General features: G+C 42.2%; 1 protein-coding gene across 2 annotated transcripts in view; it reads left to right on the forward strand.

Moving 5' to 3' along the window:
• Positions 1 to 16826, forward strand: part of LOC132391503 (nectin-1-like) — an 85037-nt gene extending 68211 nt beyond the window's left edge. For both annotated transcript variants that reach the window (XM_059964782.1, XM_059964781.1), the window contains exons 7-8: positions 3092 to 3125; positions 16437 to 16826. In XM_059964782.1, coding sequence (XP_059820765.1) covers positions 3092 to 3125; positions 16437 to 16565 — 163 coding nt within the window. In that variant the 3' untranslated portion in view covers positions 16566 to 16826. The remainder of the gene's footprint in view (positions 1 to 3091; positions 3126 to 16436) is intronic.
• The last annotated feature ends 6204 nt before the right edge of the window (positions 16827 to 23030 follow it).

A 23030-nucleotide genomic window follows, 5' to 3' on the forward strand; every position in this document is an offset into this window, starting at 1 on the left:
CCATGGATGACCGCAGAGGTGCATGCGCTGCTGAGGTCCCGCGACTCCACCTTCAGAGCAGGCGACAAGGCAGCTTTAACAACAGCAAGGGCCAAACTGTCCCGAGCCATCAGAGGGGCAAAGCATGCACATGCCCAGCTAATCCACAGTTACTTCCAAGACAGCAACAACACGCGGCGCATGTGGAAGGGCATCCAGGACATCACCAATTACAAGACAACATCACCTGACTGTGCAGGTGATGCCTCCCTCCCAAATGCGCTGAATAACTTCAACACCAGATTTGAGGCGGAAAATGATGTGGCGGCGAGGAAGTCCACCCCTCCTGCGAATGACCAGGTGCTGTGTCTCTCCGTGGCCGACATGAGAAGAACCCTGTGCAGGGTCAACCCACAGAAGGCTGCTGGACCAGACAACATCCCCGGTAGAGTGCTCAGAGGATGTGCAGTCCAGTTAGCAGATGTTCTCACTGACATCTTCAACATTTCCCTGAGCAGCGCCACCATTCCAACGTGCTTTGAGGCCGCCACCATCGTCCCCGTGCTGAAGAAGTCTTCAGTGTTCTGCGTAAATGACTACCGTCCCGTTACACTTACATCCATCATCATGAAGTGTTTCGAGAGGTTCGTCATGAGGCACATCAAGACCCTGCCACCCCCCTCACTGGACCCCCTGCAGTTTGTGTACCATCCCAACCGCTCAACAGATGATGCCATTGCCACCACCCTCCACCTGGACAAAAAAGACACATATGTTCGGATGTTGTTCATAGACTTCAGTTCAGTATTCAACACAATCATCCCTCAGAAACTGATTGGAAAGCTGAGCCTATTGGGCCTGAACACCTCCCTCTGCAACCGGATCCTAAACTTCCTGACTGGGAGATCTCAGTCAGTCTGGATCGGGAGCAGCATCTCCAACACCATCACACCGAGCACGGGGGCTCCCCAGGGTTGCATGCTCAATCCACTGCTGTTCACTCTGCTGACCCACGACTGTGCTGCAACACACAGCTCGAACCATATCATCAAGTTCACCGATGACACGACCGTGGTGGGTCTCATCAGCAAGAACGACGTGTCAGCTTACAGAGAGGATGAGCTGTGGCTAACGGACTGGTGCAGAGCCAACAACTTGTCTCTTAATGTGAACAAAAGAGATGGTTGTTGACTTCAGGAGGGCATGGAGCGACCACTCCCTGCTGAACATCGATGGCTCCTCGGTAGAGATCGTAAAGAGCACCAGATTTCTTGGTGTTAACCTGATGGAGAATCTCACCTGGTCCCTCGACACCAGCTCCATAGCAAAGAAAGCCCAGCAGTGTCTCTACTTTTTGCGAAGGCTGAGGAAAGTCCATCTCCCACCCCCCATCCTCATCACATTCTACAGGGGTTGTATTGAGAGCGTCCTGAGCCACTGCATCACTGCCTGGTTCTGAAATTGCACTATCTCGGATCGCAAGACCCTGCAGTGGATAGTGAGGTCAGCTGAGAAGATCATCGGGGTCTCTCTTCCCGCCATCATGAACATTTACACTACACGCTGTATCCGCAAAGGAAGCAGCATTATGAAGGACCCTATGCACCCCTCATACAATTTCTTCTGCCGTCTGGGAAAAAGCTCCAAGGCATTTGGGCTCTTACGACCAGACTATATAACAGTTTCTTCCCCCAAGCTATGAGACTCCTCAATGCCTGAAGCCTGGACTGACACCTTGCCCTACTGTCCTGTTTATTATTCATTGTAACATCTGCACTGTTTTGTGCACTTTATGCAGTCCAGTGTAGGTCTGTAGTCTAGTATAGCTTTCTCTGTGTTTTGTTTTTATTACGAAGTTCAGTCTAGTGTTTTGTACTGTGTCATGTAAGCCATGGTCCTGAAAAACATTCTCATTTTTACTATGCACTGTACCAGCAGTTATGGTCGAATTGACAATAAAAGTGGGCTTGACTTGACTTTAACAAGATGTCACAGAGGATGCTGCTAAGCAAGATTAGAGTCTGTAGTATTAAAGGAAATATGCTAGCATGCATCAGAGATTGGCTGACTGGCAGGAGGCAAAGTGTGGGAATAAAGGGTTGCGGGTCATACAGAGGTAGGTGGAGGCACAGGTAGTGATGGGGAAAGTAACAAGTCTGTCAGAAGGACTTAGACAGATTAGGAGAATGGACAAATAAGTGACGGATGGAGTACAGTACAGGGAGGTGTATGGGGAGAAAATTCAGAAATCCAAGATGCAAAAGAACTTGGGATTCCTATACGGGGTTCCCTAAAGGTTAACTTGCAGGGTGAGTTGGTGGTATAGAAGGCAAATACAATGTTAGCATCCATTTCATGAGGACTGGAATGTAAAAGCAAGGATGTAATTCTGAGGGTCTATAAGGGAATGGTCAGACGGCACTTGGGAGTATTGTGAGTAAGTTTTGGCACCTTATATAAGAAATGAAGTGCTGGCATTGGAGAGGGTCCAGAGGAAGCACATGAGAATGATCTTGGGAATGAAAGGGTTTGTGCATGAGGAGCTTTGATGGACCTGGACCTGTATTCACTGGAGTTTAGAAGAATGAAGGGGTTTTCATTGAAACCTATTGAATATTAAAAGGCCTAGATATAGGAAACATCATCTCCAGTCCACTCTAACGGGTGAGTCTAGGATGGAGAAAAACCTCAGAATAGAGGGATAATAATTGAACCATAATGGAACAGCAGAGCAGACTTGACTGATCAAATGGCCTAGTTCTGCTCCTATATCTTATGGTCTGAATGCTGATGCAGTATGTAAAGTCTTCCTGATACACTGACATCTTATCCAAGGTGCAATTCACTCTATAGCCGAGGTATAGAGTGTATACACAGTTTAATAGACCCAAACATACACTGTAGAATTTTGTTAGAAGACTGATATCACAACCTATTCCACATTCTTCCAGACCGAACATCCAGGGTTGTGCTTCTATCCGGTAAGTAGTGCGATGTACACTGTTACATAGTCACGAATTGTAATGTGCAGTGTCGCAGTTCTATCCTGATATTCGGTAATTGAAATAAAGTTGCTGAAAATGTATTGAAATATTGAACTATTGTTTTTCAGGTATAAAAGAAAACAACTGGTAGTTATTCCTCAGGTGAGAAGATTCTTCACTGACAGCTACTGTTGTTGCAGAAGTCTCAGAGTTTTCCTTTAACTCTTATACAAGGGGTGATTGATAAGTTTGTGGCCTAAGGTAGAAGGAGTCAATTTTAAAAAACCTAGCACATTATTTTGCGACATAGTCCCCTCCTACATTTACACACTTAGTCCAGCGGTTGTGTCCACAGTTTGGTAATTGATAAGTTCGTGGCTTAAGGTAGAAGGAGATGACTTATTAACTTCAAACTTTCCACATAATCACTCGAAGAGTTAAACTGCATGTGCAGGTAACAAGAGCTGTATAACTCATCTCTTTCTACCTTAGGCCATGAGCTTATCAGTCACCTTTCATAGTTATCATTAGGATCTCTCTTCTCTTCTCATCTACAATAATGAATTGATAGCTCTTTGAATTGCCTGTTGAAAATTAGATTATTGGTCTAGAATATATGCAGAGGCCATGCAATGTATTGTATATCATTTATACAAGGAAATTCAGGCCTGTTTCCCAGTATTTTGTTGTCATTCAGGTGCTGTGCCAAAGGTTGCTGCCAATTTTCTACCAATGACAAATGTCACCATCTACACAGTTGTCTGGCAAACATACGTGTTTTTCTGCTTGGCAATATCTGATGAGTAATGTATCAGAAGAACTGGTATTGAAGACTAAGGCTTTTACAAATTAGATAATTTACTTGCATGAAAACACTGAAAATATTCTTTTTAAACTTACTGATTAAACAATGATAGGTAGGAAAATGAACAAAAGGAAGCTACAGAGTGGTAGAGATAGTTTAGTTGGATGAGTTAATATCTGGTAAATGGAGTGTAATATGGGTACCAATTTTAAAAAGATATTATCTAATAGGTTAGAGATTGCAGAACCAAAGTTATAGAGTGCATGATTCACAAAAGCCTACAGCACAGTTACTACATAAAATGAGGAAATTTAATGGAATGTTATCATTTATTGCTAGGGAGATATATATGAAAAAAAGAAATAGGAGCAGGAACTGGCCAATTGACCAATCAAAAGTGCACCACTTTTATCAAGGGAAGCGAGTTCAACGAAAACAAACAACTTGCTGATTTGCTATTGAAGTCTGCCGTGTCACTCTTTTTCTGAATTCTTCAATTCGAGAATCGGCCACAAGCTCTCTCCCACAACGAGAAAAAGAGAAGGGAGAGTACCATTTGAGTACAGAGCCCCCAACAGCTGATCCTCTGTTGCTTATGTTCTGTTATCTCCTGCAATGCTTCATACGGTGGCACTGGTATAGAATCAGCTCATCCCCAGGGCTTGAAAGCCTCATCTTCTAGGCCACGTTCGGGATACTGAAAAATAGCTGGTTGGTGAATGCTGGAAGCAGGTCCCATCGCCACAAGGAACCAAACCTTGAGTGCAGCTCCCCATCTACGTTGAAAAGGAAAAGAAATTCATTAAAGGTAGAAATTAAGCTGTTTCCACAGATGAGCTTGAAGAAGTCACTGTCGAGAGCCATTGTAGCTCCACCCAACAATGGATAGAAATCTCCACACAAGGAGTTAGATGCTACCTTAAAAGACAGTAGATTGTGATCTCAGGATTGCTACCCATCCATATGCTATTGAGGCTAGTTACATTTAAAAGATCATACAGTTTAAAACACAGCTAAAGAGTTGGTGTAGGAGATAGGACATTAGACTTATGGATCATTGGGCTCTCTCCCAGGGAAAGTGGAACCTGTACAGAAGAGACGGTTTGCACCTAATCTGAGGTGGACTAATATCTTAGAGGGGAGGTTTGCTAGTACTGCACGGTGGGGTTTAAACTAGAGTTGCAGAGGGATGGGAACCAGATTGCCAGAGCAGTTAGTGGAGAGGTTGTGGAGACAGATGTTAATACCTCAGACAAAGTCAGCAATCAAAAGGTTGAACACTGTAACTAATGTCTGGAGCTGTATATATTCCATTTGCAAGAAGTATCATAGGAAAGGCAGATGAGCTCAGAGTAATCAACACCTGGAATTATGACATTGTAGCCATTAGTGAGATTTGATTGTAGGAGGGGTAGGACTGGCAGCTCAATATTCTGGGGTTCTGCTGTTTTAGGTGTGATAGAGAGGGAGGATTTAAAGGGTAAGGGGTGGTGATACTAGTCAGGGAAAAAGTCACGGCAATGTTCAATCAGGGTAGACTGGAGAAGTCATCTAGTGAGGTTTTATGGGTGGAATGGAGGAATAAGAAAGGTATGACCACATGAATGGGGCCATATTTCAAACCACACGAATGAGGCTATATTTCAGATCGCACCAATGGGGCTATATTTCAGAACACCCAACAGTCCACAGTATTTAAGAGAGACTGTTGCAAGAAACAGAAGGCTATGACAATAGATCACAGCTCATACTATAAAAGGACGAGATGGGATAGAGTTTGTAAAATGTGTTCAGAAAGCTTTCCTTAATCAGTACCTTGATACTTGATCTTCTATTAGAGAATGAGACAGGGCAGGTGACAGAAGTTTGTGTAGGGGAACACTTTGCATCCAGTGACCATAATGCCACTAGTTTCAAGGTAATTATGGAAAAGAATAGGTCTGGTCCTCAGGTTGAGATTATAACTTGGAGAAAAGCCAATTGTGATGGCATCAGAAAGGATCTGGCAAGCGTGAATTGGCTGCTTTCTGGCAAGGGTGTACTTGGTAAGTGGGAGATCTTCAAAAGTGAAACTTTGAGAGTACAAAGCTTGTATGTACCTGTCAGAATAAAAGGCAAGAGATATTGAGGCCTTGGTTAAGGAAAATAATGAGCTGCATTGCAGGTTTAGCCAGGTAGGAACAAATGAAGTACATGAAATGCAAAAGAACACTTTAGAAAAAAAACTGACCAGTGGGAACAGAAGAGTTTAAAAGCAAGAAGAGTTCAAAAGGTGATGGTTATTTCTTCAGCAGTTTGAATGGGGTGTGACTGCGCAAGCGCATGAATGTCAGCCAGTGAGAACAGTTTAAAAAGAAGACAGCTTTACAGAACAGGCATTAGAGTAGAGGGAGACAGAGTAGGAAGGCTTTGGCTCAACGGGGCTATGGCGTGTATGGGCCAAGGTGAGGTAGGTTATCTTTTTAGAATACAGACAGAAAGTATGTGTGTGAAGCCAGTTTTCTGTGCTCAGTGTCAGATATGGGAGGTTGGGAGACTCCCAGCCTCCCAGTTGGCCACATCTGCACCAGGTACATCAACCTGCAGCTCCTGAGAGACTGTGTTAGGGGAAGAGAGGCAGGTAGCCACTCCGGGGCCTCGGGAGACAGATAGTGGATAACAGTCAGGAGAGGGAAGGGCCAGAGGCAGGTGCTAGAGAGTACCCCAGTGGCTGTCCCACTTAACAATAAGTACTCCTGTTCGAGTTCTGTTGGGGGAGATGGTCTACCTGGGAGAAGCAACAGTGATTGTGCCTCTTGCACAGAGTCCAGCCCTGTGGCTCAGAAGGGTAGGGAAAGGAAGAGGATGGCAGCAGTGATAGGGGACTCTATTGTTAGGGGGTCAGACAGGTGATTCTGTGGACGCAGGAAAGAAGCATGGATGGTAGTTTGCCTCCCAGGTGCCAGGGTCCGGGATGCTTCTGATCACGTCGATGATATCTTGAAATGGGAGGGAGAACAGCCAGAGGTTGTGGTACATATTGGTCCCAATGACATAGGTAGCAAAAGGGAGGACGTCCTGAAAGCAGACTACAGGGAGTTAGGAAAGTTGATGACCAGGACCGCAAAGGTAGTGATCTCGGGATCACTGCCTGTGCCACATGACAGTGAGTATAGGAATAGAATGAGGTGGAGGATAAATGCATGGCTGAGGGACTGGAGCAAGGGGCAGGGATTTAGATTTCTGGAATAGTGGGACTTCTGGGGAAGGTGTGACCTGTACAAAAAGGATGGGTTGCACTTGAATCTGAGGGGACCAATATCCTGGCGGGGAGGTTTGCAAAGGCTATTGGGGAGAGTTTGAACTAGAATTGCTGGGGGGTGAGGATGGAGAGATGGAGCAAGAGGTGGTTGGCTCACAAATAGAGAAAGCTTGGAGACAGTACAAAACCGAGGATAGGCTGGTGATAGAGAAGGGATGCACTCAGACCGATGGTTTGGGATGTGTCTATTTAATGTGAGAAGTATTATGAATAAAGCAGATGAGCTTAGAGCGTGGATCAGCACTTGGAGCTATGATGTTGTGGCCATTACAGAGACTTGGAAGGTGCAGGGGCAGGAATGGCTACTTCATGTGCCAGGTTTTAGATATTTCAGAAAGGACAGAGAGGGAGGCAAAAGAGATGGGGGTGTGGCACTGTCGATCAGTGATAGTATCACAGCTGCAGAAAAGGAGGAAGTCATGGAGGGATTGTCTACGGAGGCTCTGTGGGTAGAAGTTAGGAATAGGAAGGGGTCAATTACTGAGTTTTTTTTATATAGACCACCCAATAGTAACAGGGACATTGAGGAGCAGATAGGGTGACAGATTCTGCAAAGGTCTAATAATAACAGGGTTGTTGTGGTGGGAAATTTTAATTTCCCAAATATCGATTGGCATCTCCCTAGAGTGAGGGGTTTAGATGGGAGTTTGTTAGGTACATTCAGGAAGGTTTCTTGACACAATATGTAGATAAGCCTACAAGAGGAGAGGCTGTACTTGATCTGACATTGGGAAATGAACCTGGTCAGGTGTCAGATCTCTCAGCGGGAGAGCATTTTGGAGATAGTGATCATAATTCTATCTCCTTTACCATAGCATTAGAGAGATATAGACAGACAAGTTAGAAAAGTATTCAATTGGAATAATGGGAAATATGAGGCTATCAGGCAGGAACTTGGAAGCATAAACAGGAAACAGATGTTCTCAGGGAAACGTACGGAAGAAATGTGGCAAATGTTCAGGGGATATTTGCATGGGGTTCTGCGTAGATACGTTCCAATGAGACCGGGAAAGGATGGTAGGGTACAGGAACCATGGTGTACAACAGCTGTTGTAAATCTAGTCAAGAAGAAAAGAGGAGCTTACGAAAGTTTCAAAAAACTAGATGATGATAAAGATCTAGAAGATTAAAAGGCTAGCAGGAAGGAGCTTAAGAATGAAATTAGGAGAGCCAGAAGGGGCCATGAGAAGGCCTTGGCAGAAAGGATTAAGGAAAACCCAAGGCATTCTACAAGTATGTGAAGAGCAAGAGGATAGGATGTGAGAGAATAGGACCAATCAAGTGTGACAGTGTATGGAAGTGGAGGAGATAGCAGAGGTACTTAATGAATACTTTGCTTTAGTATTCACTGCAGAGATTGTAGGGATGATTTCAACATTGAAGAGAAGTTTGGATAGGTACATGGATGGGAGGGTTATGGAGAACTCTGGTCCAGGTGCAGGTTGATAGGATGAGGCAATTTAAATGGTTCAGCACAACTGGACAGTAAACCTCCTCTGGACTCTCTGCAATGACAACACATCCTTTCTGAGATAAGGGGCCCAAAACTGTTGACAATATTCTAAATTCAGTCTGACTAGTATCTTAAATAATTCAACATTATCACCTTGTTTTTATATTCTATTCCCCTTGAAATAAACTCCTACATTGCATTTGCCTTCTTTACCACGGACTCAACTTGTAAATTAACCTTCTGCGAGTCTTGCACGAGGACTCCCAAGTCCCTTTACACCTCTGACGTTTGAACATATTCCCCATTTAGATAATAATCCGCACTATTGTTCCTTTTACCAAAACACATTATCATACATTCCCCAACACTCTATTCCATCTGCTACCTTTTTCCCATTCTTCCAATTTGTCCAAGTTCTGCTGCAATTGCATTGCTTCCTCAGCATTACCTACCCCTCCAACTATCTTCATATAATCTGCAAACTTTGCCACAAAGTCATCAATTCAATTATCCAAATCATTGACAAACAATGTGAAAAGTAGTGGTCCCAATACTGTCCCTTGAAGAACACCACTATTAACTGACACACAACCAGAAAAGGCCTCCCTTTATTCCCACTCGCTGCTTCCTGCCTGTCAGTCATTCCTCTGGTCCATGTCAATATCTTTACTGTAACGCCATAGGATTTTATCTTAGTAAGCAGACTCACGGCACCTTATCAAATGCCTTCTGAAAATCCAAGCAAATGACATCTTTGTCAACCCTGTTTGTTACTTCTCAAAGAACTCTAATAGATTTCTCAGGCAAGATGTCCCTTTACAGAAACCACGCTGACTTTCACTTATCATTAGTCTCCAAGTACCTCAAAACCTCATCCTTAATAATAGACTTCAACACTTTCCTAACCACTAAGGTTAGGCTAATTGGCCTATAATCTCCTTTCTTTGCTTTCCATCCTTCTTAACAAGTGGAGTGACATTTGCAATTTTCCAGTCCTCCAGGACCATGCCAGTATCAAGCAATTCTTGAAAGATCATGACCAATGCATCGGTTATCTCTTCAGTAACCTCTCTCGGGACTCTGGGATGTAGTCTGTCTGGTCCAGGTGACTTATCCACCTTAACTCCTTTCAGTTTGCCTGACACATTTTCCTTTGTAATAGCAATGACACTCATCCTGCTCCCTGACACTCACAGACCTCTGGTACACTGCTGGAGTCTTCCACAGTGAAAACTGATGCAAAGTACCCATTAAGTTCATCTGCCATTTCTTTGTCCCCCATTACTATCTCACCAGCATCATTTTCCAGTGGTCCAATCTCAACTTTCACCTCCCTTTACACTTTATATAACTGAAAGAAATTTTAGTATCCTGTTTTATAGTATAGAATAGTTTGCCTTCATATTTCATCTTTTCCCTTCTTATAGCTTTATTAGTTGTCTTTTGTTGGATTTTAAAAGCTTCCCAATCATCCAACTTCCCACTCACTTTTGCTACCTTATATGCCCTTTCCTTGGCTTTTATTCAGTCCTTAACTTCCTTTGTCAGCCACAGTTGCCTACCCTTGCCATTTGAGAACAACTTCTGTGGGACATATCTATCCTGTGTCTTGTGAACTATTTCCAGAAACTTCAGCGACCTCTGTTCTACCATCATCCCCACTAGTATCCTGCTCCAATCCACATGGGCAAGCTCTTCTCTCATGCCTCTGTAATGCCCTTTATTCCATTGCGATACTGATACATGTGTCTTATGTTTCTAATTCTCAAATTGCAATATGAATTCAGTCATATTATGATCCTGAGGCTTCCTTCACATTAAGCTCCCTAATAAGATCTGGGTTATAAGCTTCCCTAAAAAGCCATCTCGCAGGCATACAACAAATTCTATCTCTGGCGATCTGACACAAATCTGTTTTTCACAATCCCCTTGCATATTGAAGTCCACCATTACATTGTGTCATTACCCTTTTTACATGCATTTTCCAGCTCCTGTTCTGCACCTTCCTCATTTTTCCCATAAACGCACTCCATTGCACCACTGCTGTCATCCCTGCCAGCATTTCCTTCCAATTTACTTTCGCCAACTCCTCTCTCATACCACTGTAATTTCCTTTACTCCACTGGATACCGATATGTCAGACCTTATTTTCTTCCTATCAAATTTCAAGTTGAACTCAATCATATTGTGATCACTGCCTCCTAAGGGTTCTTTTACCTTAAGCTCCCTAATCACCTTCAGTTCATTACATAACACCCAATCTAGTATAGTTGATCCCCTGGTAGTCTCAACGACAAACTGTTCTAAAAAGCCATCCTGTAGGCATTCAACAGATTCACTGTCTTGAGATCCACTACCAACCTGATTTTCCCAATCAACTGAATGTTGAAATCTCCCACGACTATCATAGCATTGCCCTTCTGACGTGGCTTTCCTATTTCCTGTTGTAATCTGTCATCCAATAGCTTCTGGTGGGAGGCCTGTATATAACTCATCAGGGATCTTTTACCTTTGCAGTTTCTTAACTCAACCCACAAGCATTCAACCTGTTCCAATCCTATGCCACATATTTCTACTGATTTGATGCCATTCCATACCTTCTCCAGCAAGATGTGGAAAGGCTAGGAATCTCAGTCTCCCTGATGACCACATTAATGCAAAGTGTATTCATCCACAGCATCTGGCAAACTGAGTCAGGGAACCTGGAGCTGGAGTTGAAAGTGCTTGAGATTATCCTTGATGATGAGAACACTGTACCTGAGACTTCTATTGAGGAGGTCACACTTGAGTCCCAGGCTTTAGATAGATGGTTGACCACCAGTAGAATTAAGGGGAGTAGGCAGACAATGGAGGGAGTGGCCATTTCTGTCATTAATAACTATACCTCTTTGGATATTTTTAGGTGGGATGATCTCTCTGACACTGTGACAAACTCTGAGGCAAAGGGTATAGACAAATAGAGTAATATTACTAGTGATAGACACTCAATAGTGGGGGGGGGGGGGGTAGACACGTGTTTCTGTAGCAGCCAAAGAGACACCAGGTTGGTATATTGCCTCCTGGGTGCCAGGATCAAAAGTATTTCTGAGTGGCTGCAAAATACTCTCAAGGAAAAGGTTGAATAGCCATTAGTCATTGTACATGTTTGTACAGAAACCAAAGGGATGAGGTCCAACAGGATGACTATAGGTAATTAGGTAAGGAACAGGAGCTTAGGACAGTGATCTTCAACGTTACTCTCGATGTCATGTGCTGGTGAGTCACAAATAGAACAGTGCTTCTCCTTATAGATGCTGCCTGGCCTGCTGTGTTCCACCAGCATTTTGTGTGTTGTTTGAATTTCCAGCAACTGCAGATTTCTTTGTGTTTGCTCTTAAATACCCCTAATGTTTTAGCCTCCACCACCATCCCTGGCAAGTAATTCCAGGCACTCACAACGCTCTGTGTAAAAAAAAACTTATCCCTTATGTCTCTCCTAAACTTCCTTCCCTTAATTTTGTACCTATGCCCTCTGGCGTTTGCAATGTTGACAGAAGGGCAGGACTGGCAGCTCAGTATTCAAGGATACAGGTGCTACAGGCATGACAGAGCTGTAAGGGAGGTATACTTTATTGTCACCAACCAATTGATACTAGAGCGTACAATCAGTGATATTTGTTTCTGCACTTCGTGCTCTCTGAAGTACAAATCGAAGTAAATATAATAAGAATTTAAATTATAAATCATAATTAGAAAATAGAAAAGGCTAAGTAAGGTAGTGCAAGTCAGGTCCGGATATTTGGAAGGTATGGCCCAGATCTGAGTCAGGATCTGTTCAGCAGTCTTATCACCGTTGGAAAGAATCTGTTCCCAAATCTGGTAGTATATATCTTCATGCTCCTGTACCTTCTCCCAGAGGGAAGTGGGACAAAAAGTGTGCTGGCTGGGTGCGACTTATCCTTGATTATCCTGGCAGCACTGTTCCAACAGCGTGTGGTGTAAAGTGAGTCCAAGGATGGAAGATTAGTTTGTGTGATGTGCTGGGCTACGTTCATGATCTTCTGCAGCTTCTTCCGGTCTTGGACAGGGCAACTTCCATACCAGGTTGTGATGCATCCTAGAAGAATGCTTTTTATGGTGCACCTATAAAAATTAGTGAGGGTTTTAGGGGACAGGCCAAATTTCTTCAGCTTTCTCAGGAAGCAAAGGCGCTGGTGGACCTTCTTGGCAGTGGACTCTACTTGGTTAGACCAAGTCAGGTCATCTGTGATATTCACCCCGAGGAACTTAAAGCTTTTGACCTGTTCCACCTGCGCACCACCGATGTAGATGGGGTTGTGCGGTCCGCTACTACTTCTGAAGTCAACAACCAATTACTTCATCTTGCTGACATTGAGGGATAGGTTATTGTCTTCGCACCATGCCACCAGGTTCTTAATTTCCTCTCTGTATTCAGACTCATCATTACCCAAGATGCGGCCTATAATTGAGGTGTCATCAGAAAACTTGTATATTGAGGTCAATGGAAACTTGGCTACACAATCATGGGTGTACAGTGAGTACAGCAGGGGGCTGAGTACATAGCCTTGTGGGGCACCGGTGCTCAGAGTGATTGTAGAGGAGAGCTTGTCCCCTATCTTTACAGCCTGGGTCCCGTCTGTGAGGAAGTTGAAGATCCAGCTGCAGATCTGAGTGCTAAGACCCAGGTTCCGGAGCTTAGGAATCAGTTTATTTGGAATGATGGTATTAAAGGCAGAGCTGTAGTCCATGAAAATGAGCCTTACATATGCGTCTTTATTCTCCAGGTGTTCTAAGGAGGAATGTAGTGTCAGAGAGATGACATCTGCCGTTGACCTGTTGCTCTGGTATGCAAATTGCTAAGCATCGAGGTTGACCGGTAGGCTATGGTTGATGTGTGCCATAACCGATCATTCTAAGCACTTCATAGCAGTTGAAGTTAGAGCCATAGGTCGGTAGTCATTCAGGCATGCCACCTTGCTTTTCTTTGGCACCAGGATTATTGTTGCCTTCTTAAAACACGAGAGATTTAGACTGAAGCAGGGAGAAGTTGAAGATGTCAGCAAACACTCCAGCTAGCTCGCTTGCACAGGCCCGGTGAACCCGTCCCGGGACGCCATCTGGTCCCATCACCTTCCTTGGATTTATCTTCAGGAAGGCTCTTCTAACGTCTTCCTCGGTGACGATGAATCTTGATGCCACCAGGTCCGGTTCATCTGGAGGGGGCAGGATGCTCCTCTTCTGTTTGAATCTTGCGTAAAATACTTTAAGTTCATCAGGAAGAGAAGCGCTACAGTTATTGATATTCCCAGCCTTTTCTTTGCGCCCAGTGATCTCATTTAGACCCTGCCATAGTCTACTGGCATCCCTCTGGTTAGCCTGGGCCTCCATATTGCCTCTTGGTGCCCTTAATGGCTTTCCGGAGTTCACGCATGGATTCCATGTAGCAACTGGTATCTCCAGACCTAAAAGGCGCAGCTCTAGCCTTCAAAAGGGACTGGACCTCAATTCATCCAAGGCTTCTGGTTAGGGAATACCTGGATCGTCTTGTGAGACTCAGTCCTCTGTGCATTTCCAGATAAAGTCCATGACAGCAGAGCCAAATCATCCAGTGGATAAAACTTAGAAACAAAGGGATGCAGTAAGCCTGTTATATATATCCCCACAATAATCAGCAGGAACTTAAGATATGTAGAGAAATTACTTGTAAGAATGATAGGTTTGCATTAGTAGGAGATTTTAGTTTCCCTTGTGTTGGCCAGGCCACCAAGAGTATTAAGGGTCTAAATGGGCTGGATCTTGTGAACTCTGCCCAAGAAAATTTCCAGAATCAGTTTGGAGAGGGCAACCCCAAGGCAGAGTAAGTAATTGAGGGGGGCAATCAAGGAGCACTGAAGAAAGTAACTAAAGGGAAAAGAAAAAACTTGGGAGATAACAGAGGCCCTCAAAGACCAAAGTGGAGATTTTTATTTGCACTACTTTTTAAACTTAACTATTTAACAGAAGTATATCTACTTATAGTAATTCAGCTTTTTTCTCTATATTTATCCATCATGTATCTCATTGTACTCCTGCCAAAAAGTTATTTTTGGGATATTAAAATCCCAAGCAGAGTTACAAAAGCAGTAAAATACTACCCAGAATCAAGCAATCTTAACTCCATGTTATCCAAGAGTGCAAAAGTAGGCCCTTTGGCCCATACTGAACAAGAGTCCCATCTCAGCTATAACCATATAACAATTACAGCATGGAAACAGGCCATCTCGGCCCTTCTAGTCCATGCCAGATGCTTACTCTCACCTAGTCCCACTGACCCACACAGTCCATAACCCTCCATTCCTTTCCTGTCCATATACCTATCCAATTTTACTTTAAATGACAATACCAAACCTACCTCAACCACTTCTACTGGAAGCTCATTCCACACAGCTACCACTGACTGAGTAAAGAAATTCCCCCAACTCTCAACTCATGTCTTCTTTTTTGAATCTCCCCTACTCACAATGGAAAAAGCCTATCACGTCAACTCTATCTATCCCCCTCATAATTTTAAATACCTCTATCAAGTCCCCCCTCAACCTTCTACGCTCCAAGGAATAAACTTGTTCAACCTTTCCCTGTAACTTAGGTGCAGAAACCCAGGTAACATTCTAGTAAATCTTTTCTGTACTCTATTTTGCTGACATCTTTCCCATCATTCGGTGACCAGAACTGTACACAATACTCCAAATTTGGCCTTACCAATGCCTTGTACAATTTTAACATTACATCCCTACTCCTATACTCAATGCTCTGATTTATAAAGGCCAGCATACCAAAAGCTTTCTTCACCAGCCTTTTCACATGAGATTCCACCTTCAGGGAACTATGCACCATTATTCCTAGATCACTGTTCTACTGCATTCTTCAATGCCCTACCATTTACCATGTATGTCCTATTTGGATTATTCCTACCAAAATGTAGCACCTCACACTTATCAGCATTAAACTCCATCTGCCATCGTTCAGCCCACTCTTCTAACTGGCCTAAATCTCTCTGCAAACTTTGAAACCTGCTTCATTATCCACAACACCAGCTACCTTAGTATCATCTGCATACTTACTAATCCAATTTACCACCCCATCTTCCAGATCATTAATGTATAATGGCAAACATTAGACCCAGTACAGATCCCTGAGGCACACCACTGGCCTCCAACCTGACAAACAGTTATCCACCACTACTCTGGCATCTCCCATCCAGCCACTGTTGAATCCATTTTACTACTTCAATATTAATACCTAACGATTGAACCTTCCTAACTAACCTTCCATGCGGAACCTTGTCAAAGGCCTTACTGAAGTCCATATAGACAACATCCACTGCTGTACCTTCGTCAACTTTCCTCGTAACCTCTTCAAAAAATTCAATAAGATTTGTCAAACATGACCTTCCTCCCACAAATCCATGTTGACTGTTCCTAATCAGACCCTGTCTATCCAGATAATTATATATACCATCTCTAAGAATACTTTCCATTAATTTACCCACCACTGACTTCAAACTTACAGGCCCATAATTGTTTGATTCTGAGTAGTATTTTACTCTGCTTGTGCAACCTAGGATCAGATGATCCTTTATGCTAAGGTGGTACTGTATCAGTCTATCTATGCTTATTTCAACATCTAGAAGTTTGCTTAAATTGGTGTTTGCTGCCAGGAAGTTAATGTATTGGGTTGCCTTAGAATGAAGACATATTCATTCTATATGCCTTTATAGGCATATTTCTATATCCTGACTGATTACTGCCCAGCTGATAAAGGTCACAAAATCTTCATGGCTGAAAAATGTATTAATATGCATTACTCCTAATGTTTACAGTTGCTATATTTATATCCTGGAATAATTGAAATAAGTTTTATGATTTGCATTTTTAGCAATATTCAGTTCAAAACTTTGGATACCAAACAACCATGGAAGACCCTTGCTGCATTAAAATCCAACAAGATCCTGGAATTGGTGCAGGCTCTGTTTCTACACCAGTGAACTCCCAAAAAAAGCATTGAATCTTCAGATAATGTTGATCATTCAGCTGCTTCTGAAGAAAGGTCAAGATGTGTCAAACAAATTCAGAATGTTACCTGTTAAATTGAAACTATCGTTAGCTTATAGTTAATAGCATGCAATTAATTCCACTTAGCTTCTGCATGTGGCATTGGAGTAGTGGATGGTGGGTGGGAGAGTTGGGTGGCACCATGTATATTAATTATCAATAACCATTAACATTATAAGGATACACAGGCATTCATTTAATATACAAATGTATTTTTCACCACTAATAAAGGTAAAAATCAAATTCCTTTGTCTGATGAAGAATCTCAGCCATTTATTCACAATCATAGATGCTGCCTGACCTGGTCAGTTCCTCCAGCATTTTGCATGTGTTCCTTGAGATTTCCAGCATCTGCAGAATCTCCTGTTTACTCCTTATGCATGCCTGATTCCCTTTCTTTAACCATAGAAGACCTATTCATGATTTACATGGATACATATCAGCTCTGAATAACCTCTATCAAATCTCTCCTCATTCTCCTGTGCTCCAGGGAATAAAGTCCTAAGCTATTCAACTTTTCCATATAACTTGGATCCTCAAGTCCCAGCCAAATCCTTGTAAAATTTTCTCTGTATTATTTCACCCAGTGGTAGATGATGAGTGGGAGAGTTGGGTGGCACAATGTATATCAATTATCAATCACTATTAACATTTTAAGGATACACAGGCATGCATTTAATACACAAATGTTGCTAATGTCAACAGTGGAGGCTCTAGAGAAGACCATCAGTCAGTTTCTCCGGAGGTGGTTGGGGCTCCCCTGGACCTTAAGCAGCATTGCCCTGTATGGGCATTCCACCAAACTGCAGCTCCCCATCTGCGGCCTATCAGAGGAATTCCAAGTCACTCGAGCCAGGGAGGTTATGATGTACCGAGACTCCTCTGATGTTAAAGTCACTTTGGCAGGAATCCGCGTAGGAAGTGGCAGGCACAGGAAGGTGTCGACAGTGCGGAGGCACAGCTGTGGCACAGCGGTTTGGTGGGCAGTGGGGCGGGAGAGACTGGGCTGTTTTCTCAAACCATGCTATGACAAAATCCATGGAAAGGAGAAGCACCAACTGGTTCAGGACGAGATACAAGCAGAAATGCAGGAGGAACAATACAGCAAGATGGTCGTACAAACAGGGTGCCTGGACTAGACGGGAGCATGCGGAACCTTCCAAGTTCACCTGGACAGAGCTCTGGAGAGTAGAACCATTTCGCATCAAGTTTCTCTTTCAATTAGTCTATGACGTTCTCCCAAGCCTGGCCAACCTGCACAGCTGGGGCATTGCAAACACTCCACCATGCCAACTGTGCCAGAAGAGGGGCACTTTGGAGCATATCCTCAGTGCTCCCCGGAGTCATTGGGGGAAGGGTGATACTGTTGGCACCATGACCAAGTCACAAGGTCAGTGGCGGATGCAATCAGCACAGCAATTCCAAACAGTCCATCATCTTTATTAGAGCCGGGGAGAAGGCTCAAAATCGGCCTAGCTCCTCATGAGGGCTTCTTGCCACTGCACGAGACTGGCAGATCCAAGTTGACCTATGGAGGCAGCTCAAGTTCCCAGAGATCATCACAGCTACTCCGCTCTGCTCAGACATGGTGTTAACATTGGAGTTTCCAAAGCAAGTGGTGTTGATGGAACTTACTGTCCCCTGGGAAGACCAGATTGAAGAGGTCAACAAGAACAAGAGGGTTAAATACACAGAATTTGTTGCAGAATGCTGGAGTAATGGCTGGAGAGCTCGCTGTGAGCCAGTCAAAATTGGGTGTTGGGGCTTTGCTGGCCATTCATTACAGCGGACTCAAACTCCTTGGAGTTAAAGGACTGCAGTGCAGAAGAGCCACCAAGAACATTCTGGAGGCTGCTGAAAAGGCCTTGCGGTGGCTGTGAATCCGGAGGGGGGATTCAGTGGATTAGTTTGCCACTTGGACACAAGTCAGGGGCTGATCACCCAGGGGCAAGGATGTCTGATGTTTAAAGACCCAAAACATCCTATGACCCCCTGGTTCATTACTGAAGACGTGTCCAAGTAGCACAAGAAGGTGTAGTCTACATCTAACACTCTTATTGATATATTTCCTGTCGTTAGGTGACGAGAACTGCACAAAATATTCCAAATCTGACCTCACCAACATCTTATACAATTTCAACATTACATCCCAACTCCTGTACTCAATATGTTGTTTTTATGAGGCCAATATGCCAAAGGTACAGTAAATGTATTATCAAAGTAGATACATCACCATATATTGCCCTGATATCCATCTTAACTCACTTATACAGATTCTGTGTCCATCTCCTAAGTAAATCCAGATGTCAAAAAACAATTCAAGATCTCCCCCATCTCTTTTGGCTCTGTGCATTGTTAACCGCTCTGATCATCAAGTGGACTGATTTTGTCTCTTGATCTTAATATATCTATAGAATCCCATGGATTCTTCTTCACAACCTCTTGCCTTCTTTTAGTCTTCTCTTGTTCTCTTGTACTTTTTTACTCAAGAGCCTCATTTACTCCTTGCTGTGTATACCTGCTGTGCACTTCCTTCTTCTCAGCTAGGGCCTCAATATATATCATGAAAACCAGTATTTCCTAAACCTGTTAGCATTGCCTATTATTCTCACAGGAACAGATAAACTCTGTTCTCTCAATATTTCAATACATCACCTTTAAAGGCCTCACACTTACTGAGCATCCCTTTGTCAGGTAATGTCCAATCCCAGTCCTTTCTGGGCTGCCAGATCCTTTCTGATGCCATCTAATTTATTATCTCAATCCGATCAGAACTATCCTTCTCTGTAATTATCCTGCAATTAATAGAATTATACCTACTAGATCCAAACTGTTCCCCTACACAAACTTCTGTCACTGGTCCCGACTCATTCCCTAAAAGGTCCAGTATTACACTCTCAATTTCAGCCCTCTGTAGATTGAGTAAGGAAACTACTGAACACATTTGACAAACCCTATCCCATCTATTCTATTCCCTTGGGTGTTCCATTGAATATGTGGAATATAGTCAACAATACCACAACCTTATTTTTCTTGCAACTGTCTGTGATGTCTACAAATTTTCCCTTCAGAATTTTCTGACAGCTCCACTCACTTTTCAAATATTTCAATAAACAATTTTTCATTGTTTAAGTTATTTAGAGCTCTTTACAACTGGAGTCACTCAGGTGAGTGAGAGATATTGGAATAGTCCATTAGGCCATAAGACATAGGAGCAGAATTAAGCCATTTGGCCCACCATTCATTCATGGCTGATCCTTTATTTCCTTTCCTTAGTCCCATTCCTCGGCCTTTTCCCCATAACCTCCAAGGCCGTGTCCAATCAAGAATCTATCAAGCTCTGCCTCAAATACACCCAACAACCTGGCCTCCAAAGCTGCATGTGGCAACAAATTCCACAAATTCACCACCCTTTGGCTGAAGAAATTTCTCAGCATCTGTTTTAAATGGATGCCACTCTCCCCGAGGCTGCACCCTCTTGACCTAGACTCCCCCACCATGGGAAACATCCTTTCCACATCTACTCTGTAGGCCTTTTCAACCTTCAAAAGATTTCAATGAGATAACCCCCCATCCTTCAAAATTCCAGCAAGCACCAACACAAAGCTATCAAACATTCCTTATATGATAACCCTTTCATTCCTAGAATCATCCTTGTGAACCCCCTCTGAATCCACTCCAATGCCAGCACATATTTTTGTAGAGGAGGAGCCCAAGACCTCACCAGTGCCTTATAAAGCCTCAGCATCGCATCCTTGCTCTTGTATTCTAGGCCTCTTGAAATGAATGCTTTTGCCTTCCTCACCCCTGCAAGTTAAACTTCAGGGTGTCCTGCACAAGGACTCCCAAGTCCCTTTGTATCTCAGGTTTTTGGATTTTCTCCCCATTTAGAAAATAGTCTGCACATTGATTTCTTTTTTGCCACAATATGTTTATTTGCATTTTAATACCACGAAAGACAGCTTTTACCTTCCTATATTTCCTTATATTATTCAGAAAATACACAAGTTGCTATATTAACACAAAACACACAAAAATACACAAATGCTTCTACTTCAACAAGTGGTAATCTATATATAAAAAATGTGTAAAATTTAACAGGTATTTATAATACAATTCAAAAATCAATAAATATTCTACAAATTTTGGAAGCTGCGTTGTCTACAGTATTGTAAACAAAGAGTATTGTCTAATACTCTTTTAATCTTCTGATAAGTCCAAATCCTTGACGTAGTTAATGAAGGGTCTCCATGTATTCTCAAATATCTGCCGTTTAGACCTTAATATATAGGTTATCCTTTCCGATGGGAGACTTGATAACATCTGCCTTATCCATTGAGTAGTGCTTGGTCTACGAGTACTTTTCCATAACTGTGCAATACATTTTTTAGCATGAAGTAAGCTGATATCTATAAATGCTTGTTCATTTTTACTGTAATTATGTTTCTCTAGGTACAAACCCAACAGGAAGAGTTTAGGATCCAGTGAAACTTGTTTTGAAATAATTTTCTCTATTATAGCTCATACCTCTTCCCAGAATGCTCCAGTCTCTCTACATTGCCACATACAATGAAACAATGTACCTTTAAACTTCTGTACATTTTGTGCACATCCATTTTTGTTGTATCGGTTTAATTTCACTGGTGTGACATATGTCCACATTAACCATTTGTACTGTATCAATTTAAGGTGAGCGTTTATTGACTTAGTATGAGCATTGGTACAAGCTGTTTTCCACTCTTCATCCAAAATTTTAAGCTGCAAATTTTCCTCCCAAGTTTTCAATTTGTATTGTGAATTTTCAAACGGGCAAGATACCAGCAAATTATAAAATTCCAAAATGATACCCTTTCTCAAACTGTCCTTTATCATAATTTTTTCCTAGTGTGAATGTTGGGGTCTGGTAAGTGTTGTTTTGGTTTACCTTAACAAAACTTCTTAAGCTTTGTAGAAATGTTTACTATTGAGGTTAAAGGTACACCTCAGCTCTTCAAAAGACATCATAATGCCTGAGTCTGCTAAATAAAGGTTTTGAATCATTTGAAGTCCCTTGAATTTCCATTCTTTAAATGTTGCATCTGCTCTTCCTGGTACAAAGAACTGATTGCCCCATATTGGACTATATTGTGATAATACATATGGTTCCTTTAAATATTGTTTTACATCATACATATGTGCTTTACAATTGGATTTTTAGTTTGCTTCTGTAATTTTTTTAAATTGTATCTGAGTATATGTATAAAAGAGGTAATTTTAGACCATGAGATTCCATTTCTATCCAATGAGAAAAATCATTTGTTGAAAACTAGAACATAATAGTTCTCAGCTATACAGCCCAATAATACCACATGACGTTTAGGCATTTAAGACCCCCCTCAATCAAATGGCAAATACAATAAAGATAAACAGTCTTGCTCTCCATATAAATCTCAGAAATATCTTTCTGATTTTTGAGAACAGGTCTAAGGATAGTGGCAAAGGAATATTTTGGAATAGATAAAGTAGCTTTGGTAGTATATTCATTTTTAGAATGTTGATTCTCCCAATTGTAGATATTGGTAGAGCCACCCATCTTTCAACTGACTTATTAATAAGTATCATCATGGGTCATAATTAGCATTAACAATATGTTCTAACCTAGGCAGAATCTCTACTCCCAAATACTAAAACTGTTGTACAACATTAAATTGGATTACCTCCGAAATTGGATCCCTTCTTTCATTAGCGTTGAACAGTAATATAGAGGATTTAGTATTATTCACTTTGTATCCTGAAATCTCACCAAATGATTTAATTAGCTGTAGCAAGGTTGGGATTGATTTATTTAAATTGGATATAAATAAAATTATATCATCAGCTTGTTATTCTACAGAACTGCAGGTGTGAATGTATTGCTAGAGGTTCAATTGCCATTGTAAATAATAAGGGCGAGAGTGGACAACCTTGTCGGTCACCTTTACTGATTGTTATTGGTTTTGAAATGTTTCTATTTGTTAAGATTTCTGCTGTAGAATTTTTGTATATTACCTGAACCCAATTTATGAAGTTATTGCCACACCCAAATCTTTCTAAGACTTTGAAAAGATAAGGCCATTCAACCCTATCAAAGGCCTTTTTGGCATCCAATGATAGAAGTGCTGTATCTGATGCTTCTTTGTTATTGTGGATAACATTATGGAAACATTGCTTTTCATTATAAATCCATTTTGATCTCTGATATTAGGCAGTAAGTTTTGTAAATGTTTTGCTAAAAGTTTACAGATTATCTTAAGATCAGAATTTAACAAACTAATGGGTCTCATGTTCTCACACCTGTTTGGAGGCTTACATGGTTTTGGCAGTAAGGAAATCATTATTCATAGAGGGTGGAAGACTACCATTCTGAAATGCCTCTAGAAACATTTCCAAAAGTGGAGTT

The sequence above is a fragment of the Hypanus sabinus genome, chromosome 3 (assembly GCF_030144855.1).
Source record: "Hypanus sabinus isolate sHypSab1 chromosome 3, sHypSab1.hap1, whole genome shotgun sequence".
NCBI classification, from domain to species: domain Eukaryota; kingdom Metazoa; phylum Chordata; class Chondrichthyes; order Myliobatiformes; family Dasyatidae; genus Hypanus; species Hypanus sabinus.